Source organism: Lynx canadensis, chromosome D4 (assembly GCF_007474595.2).
Source record: "Lynx canadensis isolate LIC74 chromosome D4, mLynCan4.pri.v2, whole genome shotgun sequence".
In the NCBI taxonomy this organism is placed as follows: Eukaryota; Metazoa; Chordata; class Mammalia; order Carnivora; family Felidae; genus Lynx; species Lynx canadensis.
The window spans coordinates 59,970,717-59,989,274 of record NC_044315.2 but is presented as its reverse complement, the minus strand read 5'-3'; the positions used below and the strand labels follow the sequence as shown (position 1 = coordinate 59,989,274).

Sequence of the window (18,558 nt, the reverse complement as noted above, 5' to 3'; positions counted from 1 at the left end):
CATTAAAGCAAAAACCCTTATCATTGCAACTGCCAGACTCTTGTACTGTCCAAGCCAGAAGGAATCTCAAGTCTTCTGGGCCAGCCTCTATCTGCTGCTCGAACTCCTTGCACCACTTCCTGCCAAACTTGAACATCTCCATCACGTCTTGAGAAGCATTTTAGATTCATTTATATATTCATTGGCATGTACTGGGTGCTATTATATGCCAGGCACAAGGATCAGAAATAAAGATCTAGCTTAACAGGGCACCAAGCTATACCAACAGTAAGTTTGATGAAATATTACAAGTACTCAGGTAGCTCTCTATCAACTATGAGGCAGAATGAATGGTGTGGTCAGAAGGATGGCAGGGAACGGGTCCACTGAACCTTGAAGGGTAAAAGGATAGACTGTGGGAAGGGAAAGGTTAGGAGGAATGGCCCTCTACAGGGATACTTTGGCCTGGGTCACTGGGAGGCACACTCAAGCTACCTGGCCTGGTTGGTGCTAATACAGAGCAAGAGGATGGCCTGTCAGGGGTGTCGAGAGAGAAGTCCAGCAGGGCCTCTCACCAAGAGGGGAGGTGGGGGGCACAGGCTCCGAGATCAGGCTGCGGCCCAAGCCCTTCTTGCATCCAATGACTGCAGGTATTCTTATCTCTTGCCTCACTGTAGAGTGGGGACGATAGTAGGATCTAATTCACCTGGTTGTTGGGAGCCTCACATGCATAAGATAGGAAGTGTTCACAGCAGTGCCTGGCACACAGGAAGCGCTGTGTAAGCATCAGCTATGATCGTTAAGGGTCATGTGGGCCGTGCCCAGGACTCGCTTCTGACAGCAGTGGGAGCCCAGCAAGTGTACTAAGCAGAGCGACAGAACAAACCTTGGGATGGGCACCCCGTGAGAGATCCTCACCCTAGAGAAGCTGGAGAGCCCACAGAAGTCGCAGGATGTGAGGCGAATGTGCTGAGGGCTTGACATGAGGCAGGCAAGGGAGGTGGCCAGGAGGTGACTGACCGGCTGGGGAGGTGGGGAGGGGAGAGGCCCAGATTTCTGGCTTGAATGGCTGTGAGGAAAGTTAACACCTTTTCCTGAGATGGTTTTGGGGGAAGATGATGGAATTGATTTGGGGTACTTGTTAGGAAAGTCTTCCTTGAGAATACAGAAGAGAGACTTTCCCATGAAAGAGTGTTTGCTGCTTTTAAACATGTTAATCCTCCTCCCCTCCCCACCTCCACACGTACAGCGGTCTTCACTTGGAGTTGGCAATTCAGATTTCATTAAGTGGAGAGAGCTTCGGGGGCAGATTTACAGGACCTGAGAGCCATGCTTAGCCTCTGAGCTATAAATAGTGTAGAGGGAGGAGTCATCTGAGGTATCGCTGTGGGAAAACATAGATGGGGATCCGCGGCTCCTCCCTGACACCGCCGTATGCCTGGTGCCCTACTCTCTCTCCACAGGACACTCTGTTAGCAGCTCGGTGCACAGGATGGGAAGGACCCAAGACACGCCAGTCAGAATGGGTCCCGGAAAGCTACAGAGGCACTGGCTGACCTCTGGCCTCGGGGATCAATATCCCCCAAGGAAGAGCCCACCCACCCTACAGGCAGGCAAAACCCAGTGGAGACTACCAAGTAGGGGGCCCGGAGCCAGCAGAGGCAGGCTTGAGTCAGAAAACGGGAGAGGCTGGGCCCGGTCCGCTCTCCTTGACGGCAAACACTGCTGACCACCACAGTGGCTGGGCAGGGCCTGCAGGAGGCTCTCGGGGATAAAGAAACATTCAGCTGGAAAGCATGGAAGCTTGCTTCATCGGAGCACTGACAGCGGGATGAGAACATGCTGCAAAGAAAGGACTTCTCTTTTGCAGGAGGAGACTGGTACGCTATCAGAAGCAGATGCGTTTGTTATAAAAATTAGCAGATGGGCACAAACTGGCCTTCAAAGCTAGAAATACTACTTCACCAAACAACACTCAATGTTGCATGTAATCACTTAAATGACTCTGCTCTAATTCCTTTGGCGGGAAACCCCAAAGGAAGAGCTGCACAGTTCCTTGGGGTGACCCGGAGGCCCATTATTTTTATCACCTGTCAGTCCTGTCCAGGAAACTGCCACAGTCTCACTTCCCACCGGCTTTCATCACCAAACTCCTGGTCCTACCTTTGCCCACTCTGTTCCTTCTGCTTGGAATGCCCTTCCTTCCCTTCTCTGTGAGTTCCTGCTTTTCCTTCTAGGTCTAACTCCCTCTAACAGTCCCTCCAAACCTTTTGGATCTTTGTCTCTCCTATCTAAAATACTAGGTCCCCCCACCAAGAATGCCTCCTGACCTCCCCCACCATCTAGCACTTCCTTGCAAGGCTGGCTAAAGGCCCACTTCCAATGGGGATGTTTTGCTTAACTGGACTCTGTCTTCGCAAGTCACTTCCTCACGTTGTCTGGGTACAGGGTGTAGGCATTCTTGAATTTTTAGGCACGCCCTTGAGTCTTTTCTCTCCCGTAAGGTTGTTTTAAAGGCTCTGGAGTCAAGGAACTAGCCTTTCTGCTCCCTTTATGTCCCCTGGCACAGTCCTGGGACACAAAAGTTGCTCCAAAAGTGCCTGCTGTAATCTCTGGTGTGACTTGGCTGAGCCACTGCCTAGAAGGACAGTCCCTCCCAGGCTTCTGTTTTCCTGTAAGGGAACTGGGGGGTGAAGGCCTTCCAGCTCCAGCACCCTAGGGCCCGGCCAGAACCTCAGAAGCTGCTGGAGATAGGAGTTGGGCCTGGGATTTGGAGTCACAGACTCTCAGGACTGGGCGCGTCCCCAAGGGCCAGGTTATCCAACCCACAGCTGATCCTGGTGCCCCTCCCCCACCGCAGCACCCCTGACCTCCGGTCATCTGGAACTTCTGTCCCTAGAAAAGGCCTCCAGACCATTTTGCCACTAGAAGACAAAAGCTGGGTTAGCCCTGGGATAGGCAGCCCTGGGCACAAAAGCAGCTTAATCTAAACTGGGAGGGGAAAATGTCAGGCTACAGCATGTTGGAACAGAACTCAAGGCCTTTAGTGCTGGTTTTGAAGCCAGATCACAGCTGGCCACAAGCATCTAGATTGCTGGCCTTCCTCAACAGTTCAGGGTAGCTATCACCTCTGTTATACCATAATAATGACTGATAATTATTTGTTTGTGTTTATTTTAAATAAGGGCACTTCAGATAAACCAGGATACTAGGTACGTTTTTGTCTCTTTGTTGTATGGACTTTTCTAGACCCGCAGCTCTAGAAAAAAGTGGCATCTATGTGGCGAGCAATGAATGAATAACTTCTTGTAGGTACTGTGGTAGCGCTCTATCAACTGAGGCATAAGAACAATGTGGTCAGAAGGATGGCAGGGAACATGTCCTTCTAGAGCAGGAACCTGTGACTTCAACACCCAGCGCCCTACAGGACTTTGACCAACGTTTGTTGAATTGAGTAACTCAATCTAAAGTGTATGTGGTTCTCTGTGCATCGGGTCTGTGCACACACACCTACACACCCCCCTCTATTTTTCCGGGTGTTAACCTAGCCTCAGATTCATTACTAGAAATGACGTGCCTCAGATTTGAGATGTGCTTTAGTATTAGGCTATTTGCATTTTGCTGAGTGCTCAAAGCAAAAACCAAAACCCCCATGTGTAGAACAGGCTTGAATCTGATCAAAAACTCACCAAAGAACTTTTCCTTTAGAATATATAGTTATTTCATAATCCAATCCCAGAAAGAAGCTCTCATCCTTTTTCTCTCTTTCTGAACTTGTTATACTTCCTTCTCTTTGGTAATAAGAATAATGTAACTTGGTTTGTCTTCTTGCCTTGGTTCTAGAAAACTCACAGCTAAATGTAATGATCAATTATGTTAACGTATTAGGCCTCCTCCTTTTCTTGCTGTTTTTCCCTCTTATTTTCCTACAGCCTTAGCAGACATAGTCCATTTTGGACACAGTGTCAAGTCCTTTTAGCAGCCAGCAGGAATACCCATCATAAATAACTACGCACAGAGGTTGAGAACAACAGACGCCTGTAAGTCAGTCAATGACTGATCTCACTTTTCATTAACTGACTTGTATACCTATTGGGCAGATGCTCATAAAAATGTGACATTTTCTTTTGTTTCCTTTTTGGAAAAAAAAATAACTATGCCTTTAACTGAGAAGAAATGAATGTAACCTGTTTAACTTACATTTTCAACTTTTACCTTAAAAGTGCTATGAGGTTTCCCAGGCATGGGGTTTGGGTAGTGGTGCTAGTTGGTGGCTTTGGGGGCAGGGACTAGAGCCAGACCCGATGGTCCTGAGAGGACTCTGAGCTCAGAGGAGGGTATTCAAAGAGGAAAAGACTCACGGTGAGCCTGTGGCCCGCCACATGTCCTCTCACTCAGCCAAACAAAGCGCCCAGGGTGCGCTTGGGCTCCAGCCCTGCACTGTGCTGAGCCCCCCGGGGAGGGGAGGAGTGCTCAGCCTCAGCTCCTGCAGATGAGGCACCCACAGTCTAGGGGAGGCAGCAGGCCGGGCGCCAATACAGAAAACTAGGAAATGTAACCAAGGTGGTAGTCAGGAGTGAGGCTCAAGAAGAGGGCTCCCTTGGAGAAGGTATCAGTGGAACATTCCTTGCCATATCCGCACACCACCCCCACAACCTCCAGGACAGGTGGGAAAGCCACGGGCAGGTTTTTGGGTAGCACATTTCCACTTACCAAGGTCGTTGTTGTTCATCATTGCGTTGGACGCCCGCAGCCGGGGCCCCTGCTGGGTAAAGTGGTAGCCGAATTTGAGAAGCGTTGCGTTTTTTTCCAACATGTTTACTATCTCCATTTCCACTTTGTTGCCCAGAGGTTGGCTCTTTGGTCAAGAAAAGAACAGGAGTCACTACTCATTCCACTTGTGCAGGAATCTTTTCTACTAGCAGAAACCCTGCGTGGTGGGCAGGGATTTTAACCACTCCCCGACTCCACCCCCAAGAACAGAGAATTGGAAGTTTGGAGAAGGTGAAGGGTCACACACCAGGAGCGAATGAGCTGGGATTCAAACCCAGGCCTGCTGGATGCCAAGAACAGATCTTTTCGTTGCCCCACAGCATCCTTTCTACAAAACTCGAGCAGGAAGGATCTTCAATGAGTCTCAAGGAGATTAAAAATTCCACTGCCCTGGCTATAGCCTATATTAATTAAATCCAACTCTCCAGGAATGAGACTCAGGTGTCTGTGGCTTTTAAAACTCCCAGGTGATGTCAATATACAGCCAGGTTTAGTAACCAGTTACTTAGACGAATCCTTTCAATTTCCAAATGAAGGAAATGGAGAGACCCAGAGAGGGGAAAGGATTTGCCTAAGGTCACACAGTAAGTTGGGAATGCCCAGAGTTCATTTTTCTGAAGCCTCCTTCTGATCATGTTAGTTCCCTACCCCAAGATCTCTAGTGACAAAGATTGAAAGAAAACAAAAGAAAAGGGAAAACCTTACGATATACAATCTTGGGAAGGATATAATGAGGATGTTCAGTCTTGCTTATAATAGTGGGGGAAAAGGGAAGCAACTTAGACATTCATGGAGAGAGAGTTGTTCAAATAAATGATGATTGAGTTTTACAAGAGAACATGACAGATATCAGATGATAATGCAAATCTTTGGTCACAAGACTGGGAAGATGACCATGAAACAATATGGAGAAAAAAAGCCCAGTTGCAAAACAGGTCATATTTAAGTAAAGTTACATGGATTTTCCATACACATACATATGCCTAGAAAGAGCCAGCCAGTGTACTGGTGGTGGTGGGATTTGGGAGAGATTTTATTTTCTTCTTTGTATCTTATTGTTTGAGTTTTCTGTTACTATGTATAATAACACATACAAAATAAACATAATCTTGGGGCGCCTGAATGGCCCAGTCGGTTGAGCATCTGACTTCAGCTCAGGTCACGATCTCACAATTTGTGGGTTCGAGCCCTTGCACTGACAGTGAGGAGCCTGCTTCAAAGTCTCTGTGTCCCTCTCTCTCTGCACCTTCCCTGCTCGTGCACACTCTCTCTGTGTCTCAAAAATAAACATTAAAAAACATTCAAAATAAACACAATCTTTTAAAAAGTTTTTATTTATTTCTGAGAGAAAGAGAGGGGGTGGGGAGAGAGGGGGAGAGAGAAAGAGAGAGACAGCACTCGTGTCCAAGTGGGGGAGGGGCAGAGAGAGCAAATCCCAAGTAGGCTCTGCACTGTCAGTGTAGAGCTCGATCCCACAATCTGACTGAGGTCAGATCATGACCTGGTTCAACATCAAGAGTCAGATGCTTAACCGACTGAACCACCCAAGCACCCCTCAAAATAAACATAATCTTAAAGAGATCTGAAAAGACATGGAGAGCAAACTAAACATCACATCAAGGTTTAAAGACTTTCCCCCTCAGGGCAGGAACAAGACAAGAATGTTCACTTTCACTCATACTGTCTTGGGGGTCCTAGCGGGGACAATGAGGCCCCCTTCACCCATCTCACCCCCCCACCTCACCCCTCACCTCTGGCAACACCCATTTGTTCTCTGTATCTATGACCTTGGTTGTTTTCTGGTTTTGTTTTTGCTTAGATTCCACATATAAGTGAGATCCTAGGTATCTGTCCTTCTCAGTCTGACTTACTTCACTCAGCATGATGCCCTCAAGCTTCATCCATGCGTTGCACATGGCAAGATTTCCTTCTTTTTTTAGGGCCGAGTAATATTCCATTGCATATATATACACCACATCTTCCATTCACCCACTGGTGGGCACTTAAGTTGTTTCCATATCTGGGCTACTGTAGATAATGCTGCAGTGGACATGAGGGTGCATATATCTTTCTGAATTAGTGTTTCTGTTTTATTCAGATAAACACCCAGGAGTGGGATTGCTGGATCTTATAGCAGATGGACAGATTGGTTTAATTAACATTTTGAGGAACCTTCATACTGTTTTCCACAGTGGCTGCACTGATTCACATTCCCACCAGTAGAGCACAAGGGTTTCCTTTTCTCCATATCCTTACCGACACTTGTTATTTCTTGTCCTTTTTAGTTTAGGTATTCTAACAGGTGTGAGGTGATAGCTTATTGTGGTTTTGATTTGCATTTCCCTGATGATCAGTGGTGTTGAGCATCTTTTCATGTACCTGTTGGCCATCTGTATGTTTTCTTTGGAAAAATGTCTATTCAGATCTTCTGTCCATTTTTTGATCGAATTTTGAAATCTGAATAATTAAATAAAATTTAAAATTCAGTTCCTTAGTTGCACTGGCAATTAGGTCAGTGCAGATACAGAACATTTCCATCATCACAGAAGATTCTTTTCAATGGTGCCCCCCTAGACTGTGAGCCCTTGGACATATAATACCCAGCATCTCCAGGTCAAGGTCAAGGAATTGGACTGAATGGAGGAAATAGGAACACGGTTGATGCACAACAACACAGGAGGGTTGAGAGGACACATTAACCCACCATCCAAAGGGACAAGCATGTACCACAGTTGAGACTCTTGTTGGAGGACTCCTCCCAGGTACTCTGACTTCACGAGAGCCTGTCTGAGTTCACACGGGGCCGGCAACGCCAAGCTGGGCAGGTAGAGTGACACTGGCGAAGTTCCATCACCCATCTGTCACGGCTCCTGAAAGGGCTGAGAAGAGCTCAGGCCTGTCCTCAGAGGACTCAGCACAGCCCTGGGCTCTGGTCCGCTTGGCCTGGCTGGTAGTACAGGGACCATATAAGGGCCCGAGAAGGAACTGGAAGGTCCTCCGCACACCCCACTTAGCAGGAAGCCTGGCCTCTCCTTGAGGTCACTTTCCGGGAAAGCTCTATTAGGACTTCGGATGGGCTGGTCTCAGGAAGCACTGATCTCCCCCGAGTGGAGGGGCTTCCAGCATCTTCAAGGGCTGCTTCCGCAGAGCTGACACTCCATGCCGCTCGGTCCAAAGCACCAAGCACCCAGTGCAAACTGCCCCCTTTCAACCTCCCTAACCACTGGGGAGGCAGGGCAGGCAGGGACTGGCCCTTCTGTCTTAGAGATGAGTCAACTGAACTCATGTGTAGATGGAAGCTGGACTGTGCTCCCTCTGTTTAATGCCAGAGCCAGGGCTTGACCTTGACCTGACACTGGAAGGACTTCAGAGGATCCTCTAGGCCCACATTCTCAAACTAGGGTCCAATATCCCTGGGATACATGCAGAGGTTTCTGGGTATATTCAAGAAAATAGAGGATTCTACTAGATAATCATGGCCAGCCTTCCCAGAGTGTCAATCTTTGACCAAAACTATTATTTTTACATTAAAGAGTAAAATAGAAAATGTGCACACATCTTAAGAAGCGTCACACTTGCTTTATCTCAGGCTGTCCCTCTTCAGCGACTCTGAGACTAGAAGGCCTCAATCATTTCAGATGAGAGAAGAGGCCATGGGGACACTGCCAGGACTAAAACTCTGATCTCTTACTTATTTTTCAAATATTTGTTACTGAGTGATCGTTGTGTGTGAGGCAATGCCATAAGCACTTTTGATAAGCTAACTCATTTTCTCCTCCCCATACATCTATGGAGCATGTATGATTAATTTCATCCTGTAGGTGAGGTACATGAAGAACAGAGTATTAATAAATTTCCCCCAAATCACAGAGCCAGTTGGTTACAGAACCTGGATTTGAACACAGGAGTTTCACTCCAGAGTTTTCTGCTTCCCACCTCACGTGGGTGTAGGGCTGATGATGGGGGCTACAGGCAGATGGGGTTTGGCTCAGAGTGTGGGATTGTGATCTAACCAGGAACAGTGTCTGCACATGGAAGGAACTGTCTGGTAAGGCCATCGACTGCCCGTCCCTGGAGGTGTATGGACAGAGGGCAGGGTGGTGCCTTGGGAGAGTCTCCTAGACGTCATTAGGAGTGGGGAAGGCCTAGGTTCTGTGACCTTTAAGGCCCCTGGGACCTGCATTCTGTGCATCCATGAATGGCTTGCTTGGAGGGCATTAAAACATTAGGCCACCTGGACAGTGGGTGAGGGGCAGTTAGGAGCCCCTGGACAGCAGAACCCAAGGGCAGCTCATGCCAGGACTGGCCACAGCAGACTCTGGCAGCACAGCCAGGGAGAGAAGGGTGGGGAAGAACTCTTGCCACCCCCACCTTCAGATGTGCTTAAGAATTAAACCAATCACTTGGGAATAAATATAATCTCATTATTAAACATTCAGATGATACTAGGACAGATTGAGTAAAGTCAGAGAGTTTCCCTCACCTCCCTTATCCGAATCCTACCCCCTTTCTGCAGAGTAAGCACCATGGCCAATGGGGTGTGTTGCCTTGGATTGTGTCTATGAAGTATATAATAAAAGTACACGGAGTTTTAAATGTTTTTCTTAAATGGAGTCGTATCATCTGCATTGTTCTGCAACGTGCGTTCTTCATGTAACATTTTCTGGAGCTATTTCCAAGTCAGTACACTCAGAGCTTCTTCATCCCTTTGAACTGCTTCAGGAGATGCCCGGATACAGTCGGATATTTAGTTCGCTTCCGTTTTCCTCATTACACGCCAGGCGGCAGTGGCTTTGCAGGGGCGGGAGCCAGTCTTTCGGCTGGACGTGGGGCTGTGGCATGGCTAATGGCTGGATTCAAAGACAGGCGTATTTGGGGTTAAAACTGTGACTGCTCTGCCAAGAGGGTACAAATGCTGATGGGCCCTTTGGCAGTGACAACGGCTCCCGTTTCCTCACACCTTTCCTGTGGCTGAGTATTATCAGTCCGATGAGAAGATGACCAGATTCGCTGGCTTAAGAACCACCAACCAATGCCTGAGGTGGAATTCAGCTGTGGCCTAGCGTGGCTGGCTCTGAGACCCCCATTGTGGCCAGAGGCACCACGGGCATCAAGAAGCTCACTCTGTACATCTGATGGGGCCAATCATGGCCTTTTCTTTGTGATACAGAAGATGTGGGCAACTGGAAATACTTGAGAAAACAATAGAAAGGAGCCCTGGGAATTATCTAGTCCGAGTTGAGTCACAAATGCCGGCTGATATTAAAATTCCTTCAAAACCGCAGCTGCCAAGTTCGGTTCTCCCTATACGCTCCTGGGGATGGGAGCACATCACCTGTGAGGCACCCTGCTCCATCCCTGGGTACCTCTGCTGGTTAGAAAGGTCTTTCTGGCCAAACTGCAGCAAAGGAAAAGAGCCCAGCGGATTCTCACTTTGGTGATTTTAAAGTATATCTGCCAATTCTTTGATCCTCCTCCCTTCCAAAGGCGGAGCCTAATTCCCCACCCCTTGAGGGTGGTTGTGCTTAGTAACTCACTTCTCACAGATAGACCATGGCAGAAGTGACTGTGTAACTTCCAAGGTTGGCTCATAAAAGGCATTTGTGGCTTTCTTCTTTCTCCGCGTTGGATCGTTCGCTCTGGGAGAAGTTGGCTGCCATCTAGTGAGGACACTCAAGCAGACACTCAAGCCTGGTGAAGAGGTCCACAAGGCAAGGAACTAATCCTGCCAACAGCCATGGAGGAAGCCATCTTGGAAGCAATTTCTCCAGCCCTGGTCAGGCCTTCAGGCTGCACTCTACTGCAATCTCGTCAGAGATCTTGGGCTAGAACCATGCGACCAAACTGCTCCTGGATTCCTGGCTCTCAGAAACTGTGAGCTCATACATGTTCATTGTTATTTTAAGCTGCTAAATTTTGAAGGGTAATCTGTTACACAGCTATAGATAACTGATACACTCACAGGCAATGCTGAGCAATAAAAGCCAGACACAAAACAGCACATACATGGGATTCCATTTACGTGACATTTAGGAGCAGGCAAAACTTATCTATGGTGATAGAAATCATGACATGATTGCATTTGGAGAGTATTAATTGAGGGGGGAGCATATGAGGTGCTGGAAATGTTCTGCGCCTTGATCTTGGTGCTGATTACCCAGGTCTGTGTATTATACAATATATTATTATGTAATAATATAATAATTATACAGGTATATAAATCCATATATATATCTATATATCTATATATATATATATATCTATCTAAATATATATCCGTTGAGCTGTCCACTTAGGGTATATTTGTTACTATATGTAAGTTACACTTTCATAAAAAGTAAACATAAGTAGGAAAGAAAATAAGGGAGGAGAGGAAGGAGATAAAAAGTTGTTTCCTGCAGGAGCACCTGGGTGGCTCAGTCGGTTAAGCGTCCGACTTCAGCTCAGGTCATGGTCTCACGGTTGTGGGTTTGAGCCCCGCATCGGGCTCTGTGCTGACAGCTCATAAGCCTGGAGCCTGCTTCAGATTCTGTGTCTCCCTCTCTTCTGTGTCTCCCTCTTTCTCTGCCCCTCCCCTGCTTATGCTCGCTCTCTCTCTCACTCTCTCTCAAAAATCAACAAAATTTTTTTAAAAAGTTGTGTCCTTCACAGGATACAGCTACAATCTCTCAGAGGTCAATGCCCCCCAGCCTACTCTTCCACCACCAACTGATCTAATTAACAATAGAAATATCACCTCTCCTTCATTGAGAGAAGACACATTCCAGGTCCATTTTAGAGGTGAGGAAACTGAGGCATTGGTACATTAAGTGACTCCTCCCCACCATTACACAGCAAGAATGTGACAGAGCTGAGGCTTAGCTTGGATTTGATCCTTGTTTGACTTCAAGTGTCAGAGACTTGAAGACAGATAACCCCTGGGTCAGTCTGTCTCCTGTCTGGAAAGCTCTTGGCTTTTCAGAACAGAGTGTAGCCTCCACTGGGGGCTGGACATGGTGAAATATGGTTATGGTCACAGATCTTTATTCTGACTCATGCTGATCTGCGTAGGAAAGTGATTTTCTCAACATCATATTGTTTTTCCCTCATTTCCACTGACTCTATCTCATTTCTCCCTGAGGAGCAAGGTCAGTAAAAGGCCATAATTGGCATTTCGAGGAAGTGATGGTGACACATGCCTGTTCTCCCACAGAGGCTGGATATTTCCAGGCTGAATTACTTTAGTACACACAGACACAAAAATCGTGCACAAGCCAGGAGCTGCTGCCTAGAAGCTGAACGTATAAGGAACAAAAGAGAGAACATGACTGGTCAAGAAGTCTTGCTCACGTGGTTTCAAGAGTGTGTTTTCCTTTTTTTTTTTTTTTTTTTTGCAGACAAAAGTCATATTCATCCTATCCTCATTTATTTTTTTTTTAAATTTTAATGTGTATTTATTTTTTGAGAGAGAGAGAGAGATAGAGCACAAGCAGGGAAGGGGCAAGAGAGAGAGGGAGACACAGAATCCGAAGCAGGCTCCAGGCCCTGAGCTGTCAGCACAGAGCCCGACGTGGGGCTCGAACCCACAGACCGTGAGATCATGACCTGAGCCAAAGTCTGGCGCTTAACCGACTGAGCCACCCAGGTGCCCCCTATTCATCCTCATTTAAAAGAAAAATTTAGCCAGCTGCCATGAGTGTGTAATCTAAAGGGGGTGTCACCATGTGTGAAAACCTTCAGGATCTTAGTCCAGTGTGGCTTTTGTTTTCTTCCTTCCTTCCTTTCTTCCTTTCCTTTTTTTTTTTTTTTTTTTTTTTATTTTTGAGAGAGAGACAGAGCATGAGCAGGGGAGGGACACAGAGAGACAGAAATACAGAATCTGAAACAGGCTCCAGGCTCCGAGCTGTCAGCACAGGGCCCGATGCAGGGCTGAACTCGTGAACTGTGAGACCATGACCTTAGCATGACACTTAACCGACTGAGCCACCCAGGTGCCCCTTGTTTTCTTTCTAAATTTATTTGCGCTAGGAAGCTAATCCAATCTGGGTAAAACAAGAAAATGCAATCTATTCCTTCAGCCTCATTTCAAAATATGAAGCATATCCTCACTGTCAAATATTGGAATGAAATGTGAGAAATCCAGCCAATACCCCCCAGACATTGCACATACATTTATTTGGTGAGGGGTCATGTTTCAAGGGGAGACCTTGTCTGTTCTGAGGGGCAGGGAGTACCCTGTGCCCTGGGGTCCTAGGGAAGGGCCTACTGGGGGCGGCTTTGATGGGAGTGAGGAGGGCAAAACAAGAGGGACAGAGAATCACCATTTGGATTTGGCCAACTTGGGATGGAGACGGCTGGCAGGCACCCCATATGTGGCCCCTGCTCCTGGGGGCTGAGGGTCTCTCCTGTCCACCCATAAATGCAGCCCGTCTGGAAGGTGGGATACCTCAGTTCTGGCCCAGGTCTGACACTAACTTGATCCGTGACCTCAGCACGTCCCATCCCTTCTTTGATCCTCAATTTCTCCACCTGCAAAAGGAGGGCTGGGCTAGATGTTTCCTCAATGCCCTCATCTCTGGGTCAGGACCTCTCTGCCCCCTCCCACCCTCACTGCCGGCTCGGGGCCACTTCAGATGGCAGCACAACATTGCTCGGAGATAAAGAGAGATGGCTAGGTAAACAAACAGCCCCAGGATCCCAGTTCCCAGATTTGGGTCCTGAGCCAGCCAGCAAGGCTCTTGTCACCAGGGTAGAACTCCACAAGTCCCTTTCTCCTTTCTTTGGCCGTATAAGGAAGAAGGAGGACAGAGGCTCACTAACACAGGTTACAGGCACAAGAACTAAAGGGAAAGCTGTGGCCTCTGAGGACCGCGGTGACTAACCAAGAATGAGGAATAAATCAAATGCCACTCATCACCTCCTCTTTGGCACATGCCGCAGGGCCCAGAGCTGGGGCACCGTGGAGAGTTGCACTGTGAGAGGCACGGGTGGCCTTCCCTAGACTGCAGCCCTGCGGGAAGACCACCCCACAGACTCCCCTCATCTGGGCAGTCATAGCCCCCCCCGTTCCCCCCCCCCCCCACTGGTCTCCCAGGTGCTGATGCCTGCCCTCAATTCTCTCCTTCCCAGGTAGGAACCATCTTCCCGGAACATGGCACGGACTGGTGCAGATCACAGCCCACAGCCCACTTTCACTCAACCTCCCCAGTCAGAGCCCTTTGGATGTCCAACTCCCTCTCTGGCTTCCTCCGGGGGCGCCATTAGTCTTGTTTGGATGGGCTCCACGGCTTTTCCCCTCTCGTTCTTTTTGTTCATGAGGTTCACTGCACCTGAGATGTCACGGCCTCCACCTCACACTCTGAGATGCTATCCCCCCTATGAGTTTGTCTCAAACTCCATCTCCCCCGGCAAGCCCTCCGTGATGCCCGCTCCTGACTGAGACTGCTTCCCCAAAGGCCTGCCGTCTGTGGCTGGCCAAATTTCTGTACTTGTCTGTCTTCCTATCCAGCGTGGACTCACCGGAGGCCACAGCCGGAGCCTCGTTCACACACAGAGCCCACGGTGCAGCCCTGGGGTTCAGCCAGCAGTCATCAAACGCTGAGATGAACCAGAAAAGAGGCTCCCACGATGGCGGGGGGAGGTGGTGACCAGCGCTCTAGCCTCACACCAAGGGAAAGGGACTGCTGAGGAAAGCCAAATAAGGCCCACACAAACCAAGGAGGAGTCGGGAGCCCCAGAGGCACACTTCTCGGACTGTGGAGTCACATCAGCCTGGGCTTAATCTTGCCTCTGTCACTTCCCGTGTGCCTGTGGGCAGGTTACAGAACCTGCCTGGGCCTTTAGTTTCCTCACCTACAAGACAGGGGTGGGTCATAATACCCACTCACAAAAAGTCTTCGGGAGCATTAAATGAGATAATGGATGCATGGTACCTACTCAGTAAATCAACTCTTAGAATTGTGTGTGAATTCTCTAGGTCACCTTCAGAGTAATTATGAAAGTTAACAACTTCATAGATGATATCTGCCATCGCCTTAGAAGTAGAGATTCTTATTATCCCCATTTTACATGTGAGGAAACTGAGGCTCAGGGAAGTGAATGTTCTCACCCCGGAGTGTTCAGGGAAGGGGAGGGTGATAGTCCTGGCTCTGTCTCTGTGCTCAGAAGCGGTGGACAACAGTGAGAGGGAAGGTAGGCAGCTCACTCTCTGTCAGCTGTCAGCACAATGACCTGAGGCCAGTGCTCTGGGTCACTTTTGGCCAACATTCTGCCCTAGGAGTCAGGTTTCAGCTGACACTGGGTAGACCCTGACTCCCTGCCCAGCCAGGCCTGGAGTCACATGAGCAGCCAATCCCAAGCCTTGGCCCAGGGCTGCTGCTAAGCCTGCTGCATGCCTTCGTTCCAGTTGATCTGCCCCCTCCTGCCTGCAATAAAGCAGGATCAGCAATGGCAGGAAGAGTGGGAGCGGGGAGGGGCTGGGAATGGGCGACGCAGCAGCAGGCCCCTGGCACGCGAGAGATGCAGGAGTCCGACGCAGCAAATTCACATGACAGGGCTGCCGAAGGCTTGTGTGGCTTCTTTATAGGAATTTTAAAAAAGGGCCTTCTCTGGGCGAACAAGTCCCATACCAAGGCTTGGAGAGCAGGGTATAGGTTAGATTTTTCCCCCTGCCCCCTGTGCAGTGAACAACATACACAACCACCCAGGGCAGGTCTGCTTACCAAGTGTCACTGAGGGGCCAAGTTCTGAGCTGGGTACTGGAATAAAGAGATGGTTCAGATACAGCACCAGCTTCTGGGAAGCTCATAGGAAGCCGAGGTGCTGGGAGAACACAGGGAGGGGACAGCTAACTCTCTCTGAGGAGAGGGTTAGAGGCCCTACGGCAGGCTAATGGGAGAAAGTAGTGATATGCAGGCTCTCAAAAAAAAAAAAAAAAAGTTGGATTTGTGGTGTTTGCCAATTTCCATAGTATAAATGCTTCCACCAGAGGTGACTTCAGGATACCAGCGTGCCATCACTGAAGTGGAATTGAGGACAGAAGCCTACAACCAGCTCTGGCATGCTGGCTCTAGAACACCACTGGGAAGAGAGGCTTCCATTGCATCCAGAAGGAAGAGGAGGGATTCTCCAGGCAGAGAAGGGGTAGGGGCAAGGGAGGATGTTCCAGAAGGAGAGACGACGACAGCAAAGACATGGAGGTGCACAAGTAGTGAGCAAAGGTGAATCAAGGGGTTATGGTTGGGAAGGGCCGTCAAGGCCTTCTGGAACCTCGTAATGCTTTAGTTCTTGACTCAAAGAGGGGTCACATGCCTGCCATGATTCATTAAACTGCATGTTGAAGTTCTGTGTGCTTTACCACGTGTGTGTGATATTTCACAATAAGGATGAAAAGCACAGATAGTCTCATTCAGGAATAACACTGTTTACAATTCTATTTCCTTCCCATCTTTGTCCTGTGCACGTATTTATATGACCATTCAGCAAACATTTTCAGGTAGGAAGACAAAAGTTCCCTATTCATAGACTATAAAGAAGAAAGCATTTTGACAATGAAAGCCACATGGTGTCATGGAAAGAGTGTGGGCTTTGGAGTCAGAGAGACCTGAATTCGAATCCTGCTTCCCAAAGGGCTAAGTGGGTGGCCCTGAGAAAGTCACTTGTCTTAGCCTGTCCGAGCTGCTTCTCTTCTGCAGGCTGAGTCAGGTCAGGTAACACCCACATCCTTCAGGGTTGTTGGGAAGGTCAGAGATGATGTGCGTTAGATGCACCGCACAGAGCCCAGCCCACAACAGACCCTCAACACATGCAATATACAAGATATTGTAATCGGCATCATCTTAGAAAGTCAGAATTGAAAGGATTGCCAGATAATAAATGACTGACCCACAGAAGTTTCAGAGAAATGGTAACCCTATAAGGATAAAGTCAAATTAGTGTTTGCCCAGAGAATAAACTCAGTGGTAGGGAGACTCAAGAGCCCATTGAGTGGGGCAGGGGGGTGTTTGAAGAAAATAGGGATATTTAGCCTGATGAGGAAGACTCCAATGGTTTATCAGATCTGTGCCCCAGATGTGTCCCATGTGCAGCAGAGAACAGAATTAAGTGCAATATACAAGACCTATAGGAAGCTGATTTCTATTGGATATGAGGTGGGATATTCTCACCAAGAGCTGAAGGGGTGATGTTGGGAAGGAGTGAGCTCCCATAACTAGGGGGTATACAAGTAGAAGCCAACAGAGCACTTGATGGGCATGATGAAGAAGGAAGATGAGCACGGTGGAGGGTGTGGACCATGACCTTTGAGGTGCCGTAATGCTGGGCTCTGGATCTGCTCTGTCCAGCAGCATCTACCATCCAGCAAGTGAGGAACTGGAAGCATCCTGTAGTGAAGGACACAAAGAGACGCTTGTCTGTCTTACCTGGTTATCGATTTTCAGTTCCACTAGAGAAGTGTTGTACGGGAGAGCTTCCACCAGGCGCAGGATCCCGGCTCCGGAAATGAAGTTGGATTCCACGTTCAGCGTCTTCAACACCTTGTTCACCTTGAGCATCTCAGCAAGGGCCTTGAAGCGCAGAAGAAAAGCAAGGGTACCTGTGAGTCACCCTGAGCAAGGCTGGAGCCCCTCTTGGATATAACCTAAAATACTGAGAGGTCCTTGCTGGGAGCGAGAGTTCCTTGCACACTCATGCTGTTCGAGCCAGCGACTAGGCAAGATGATCTGTACAGCCTCCTTCACGAAGTACAACTCTGTGGCCCTCCTCCCCTCCAATGCGCCATGGCTCCCGAACCCTAACTGGAGAATTCCACCCTCTCTATTACCTACATCCAGCCTCTATTACCCGATTCTTCTCCCTTGCTCGGCTTCAAGGCTCACTGATCCCTTACAGAGGGGCTGCTCTCAGCTCCCCGTGCATACCTGGTGCTCTCCCACGATTTGCTTTTGCCACCTGGGATGCCCCTTCCCTTCTGCTTCACTCGTCCAAACCCTGCCCGTCCTTCAAGGCCATTCTCAATTCCTCTTTCTCCAGGAGCCTTTATACTGATGGCCGCAGTTAGCTGTAGCCTGCCCTCTTGAACTTTGTAGCATTTACTCATAACCTCCCTCATGAAACTTGTATTCTTCTGTTCAGAGTTGTTTTTAGTTCTTGACTCACAGAGGGGTCACATGCCTGCCATGATTCATTAAGCTGCACATTGAAGTTCTGTGCACTTTTCCATGTACGTGTGATATTTTACAATAAGGATGAAAAGCACAGATAGTCTCATTCAGGAATAACCACTGTTTACAATGCTGTTATATTTCCTTCCCATCTTTGTCCTGTGCACGTATTTATATGACCATTCAGCAAACATTTTCAGTTAGGAAGACAAAAGTTCCCTATTCATAGACCATAAAGAAGAAAGCATTTTGACAATGAAAGCCACATGGTGTCATGGAAAGAGTGTGGGCTTTGGAGTCAGAGAGACCTGAATTCGAATCCTGCTTCCCAAAGGGTTAAGTGGGTGGCCCTGAGAAAGTCGCTTGTCTTAGCCTGTCCGAGCTGCCATTAGACTATATACTCTTGGGGGGATGAAAATGTACTTTATTTATCCCATGGTGCCCACATTCTCAGCACACAGTAGCTTCTTAGTCACTGTTCACTGAGTGACTGACTCGTGGAGTCCCAACCTCCCTATATACCCTCTACTTGTTGCTTATATTTCCCTGTTGGGATTCCATGGAGTCATTGTCCTCTTCATCTGAGCAGCAGAGAGCAGAGAAGGAAGCCTGGGAAACCACCCCACTGGGCAAGTGACCAGAGCAAATGGGAGGGGAGGAGCTCAGG

General features: G+C 48.4%; 1 protein-coding gene across 2 annotated transcripts in view; it reads right to left on the bottom strand.

The window, feature by feature from the left end:
• Positions 1–18,558, bottom strand: part of TMOD1 (tropomodulin 1) — an 87,175-nt gene that overhangs the window by 3,473 nt on the left and 65,144 nt on the right. The window contains exons 8-9 of one of the 2 annotated variants that reach the window (XM_030293146.2): positions 17,151–17,294; positions 4,693–4,837 (exon numbers count right to left, since the gene is read on the bottom strand). In XM_030293146.2, coding sequence (XP_030149006.1) covers positions 4,693–4,837; positions 17,151–17,294 — 289 coding nt within the window. Of the gene's footprint in view, positions 1–4,692; positions 4,838–12,741; positions 13,261–17,150; positions 17,295–18,558 lie in introns of those variants that run through there. The other variant, XM_030293145.1, reaches the window with a different exon arrangement.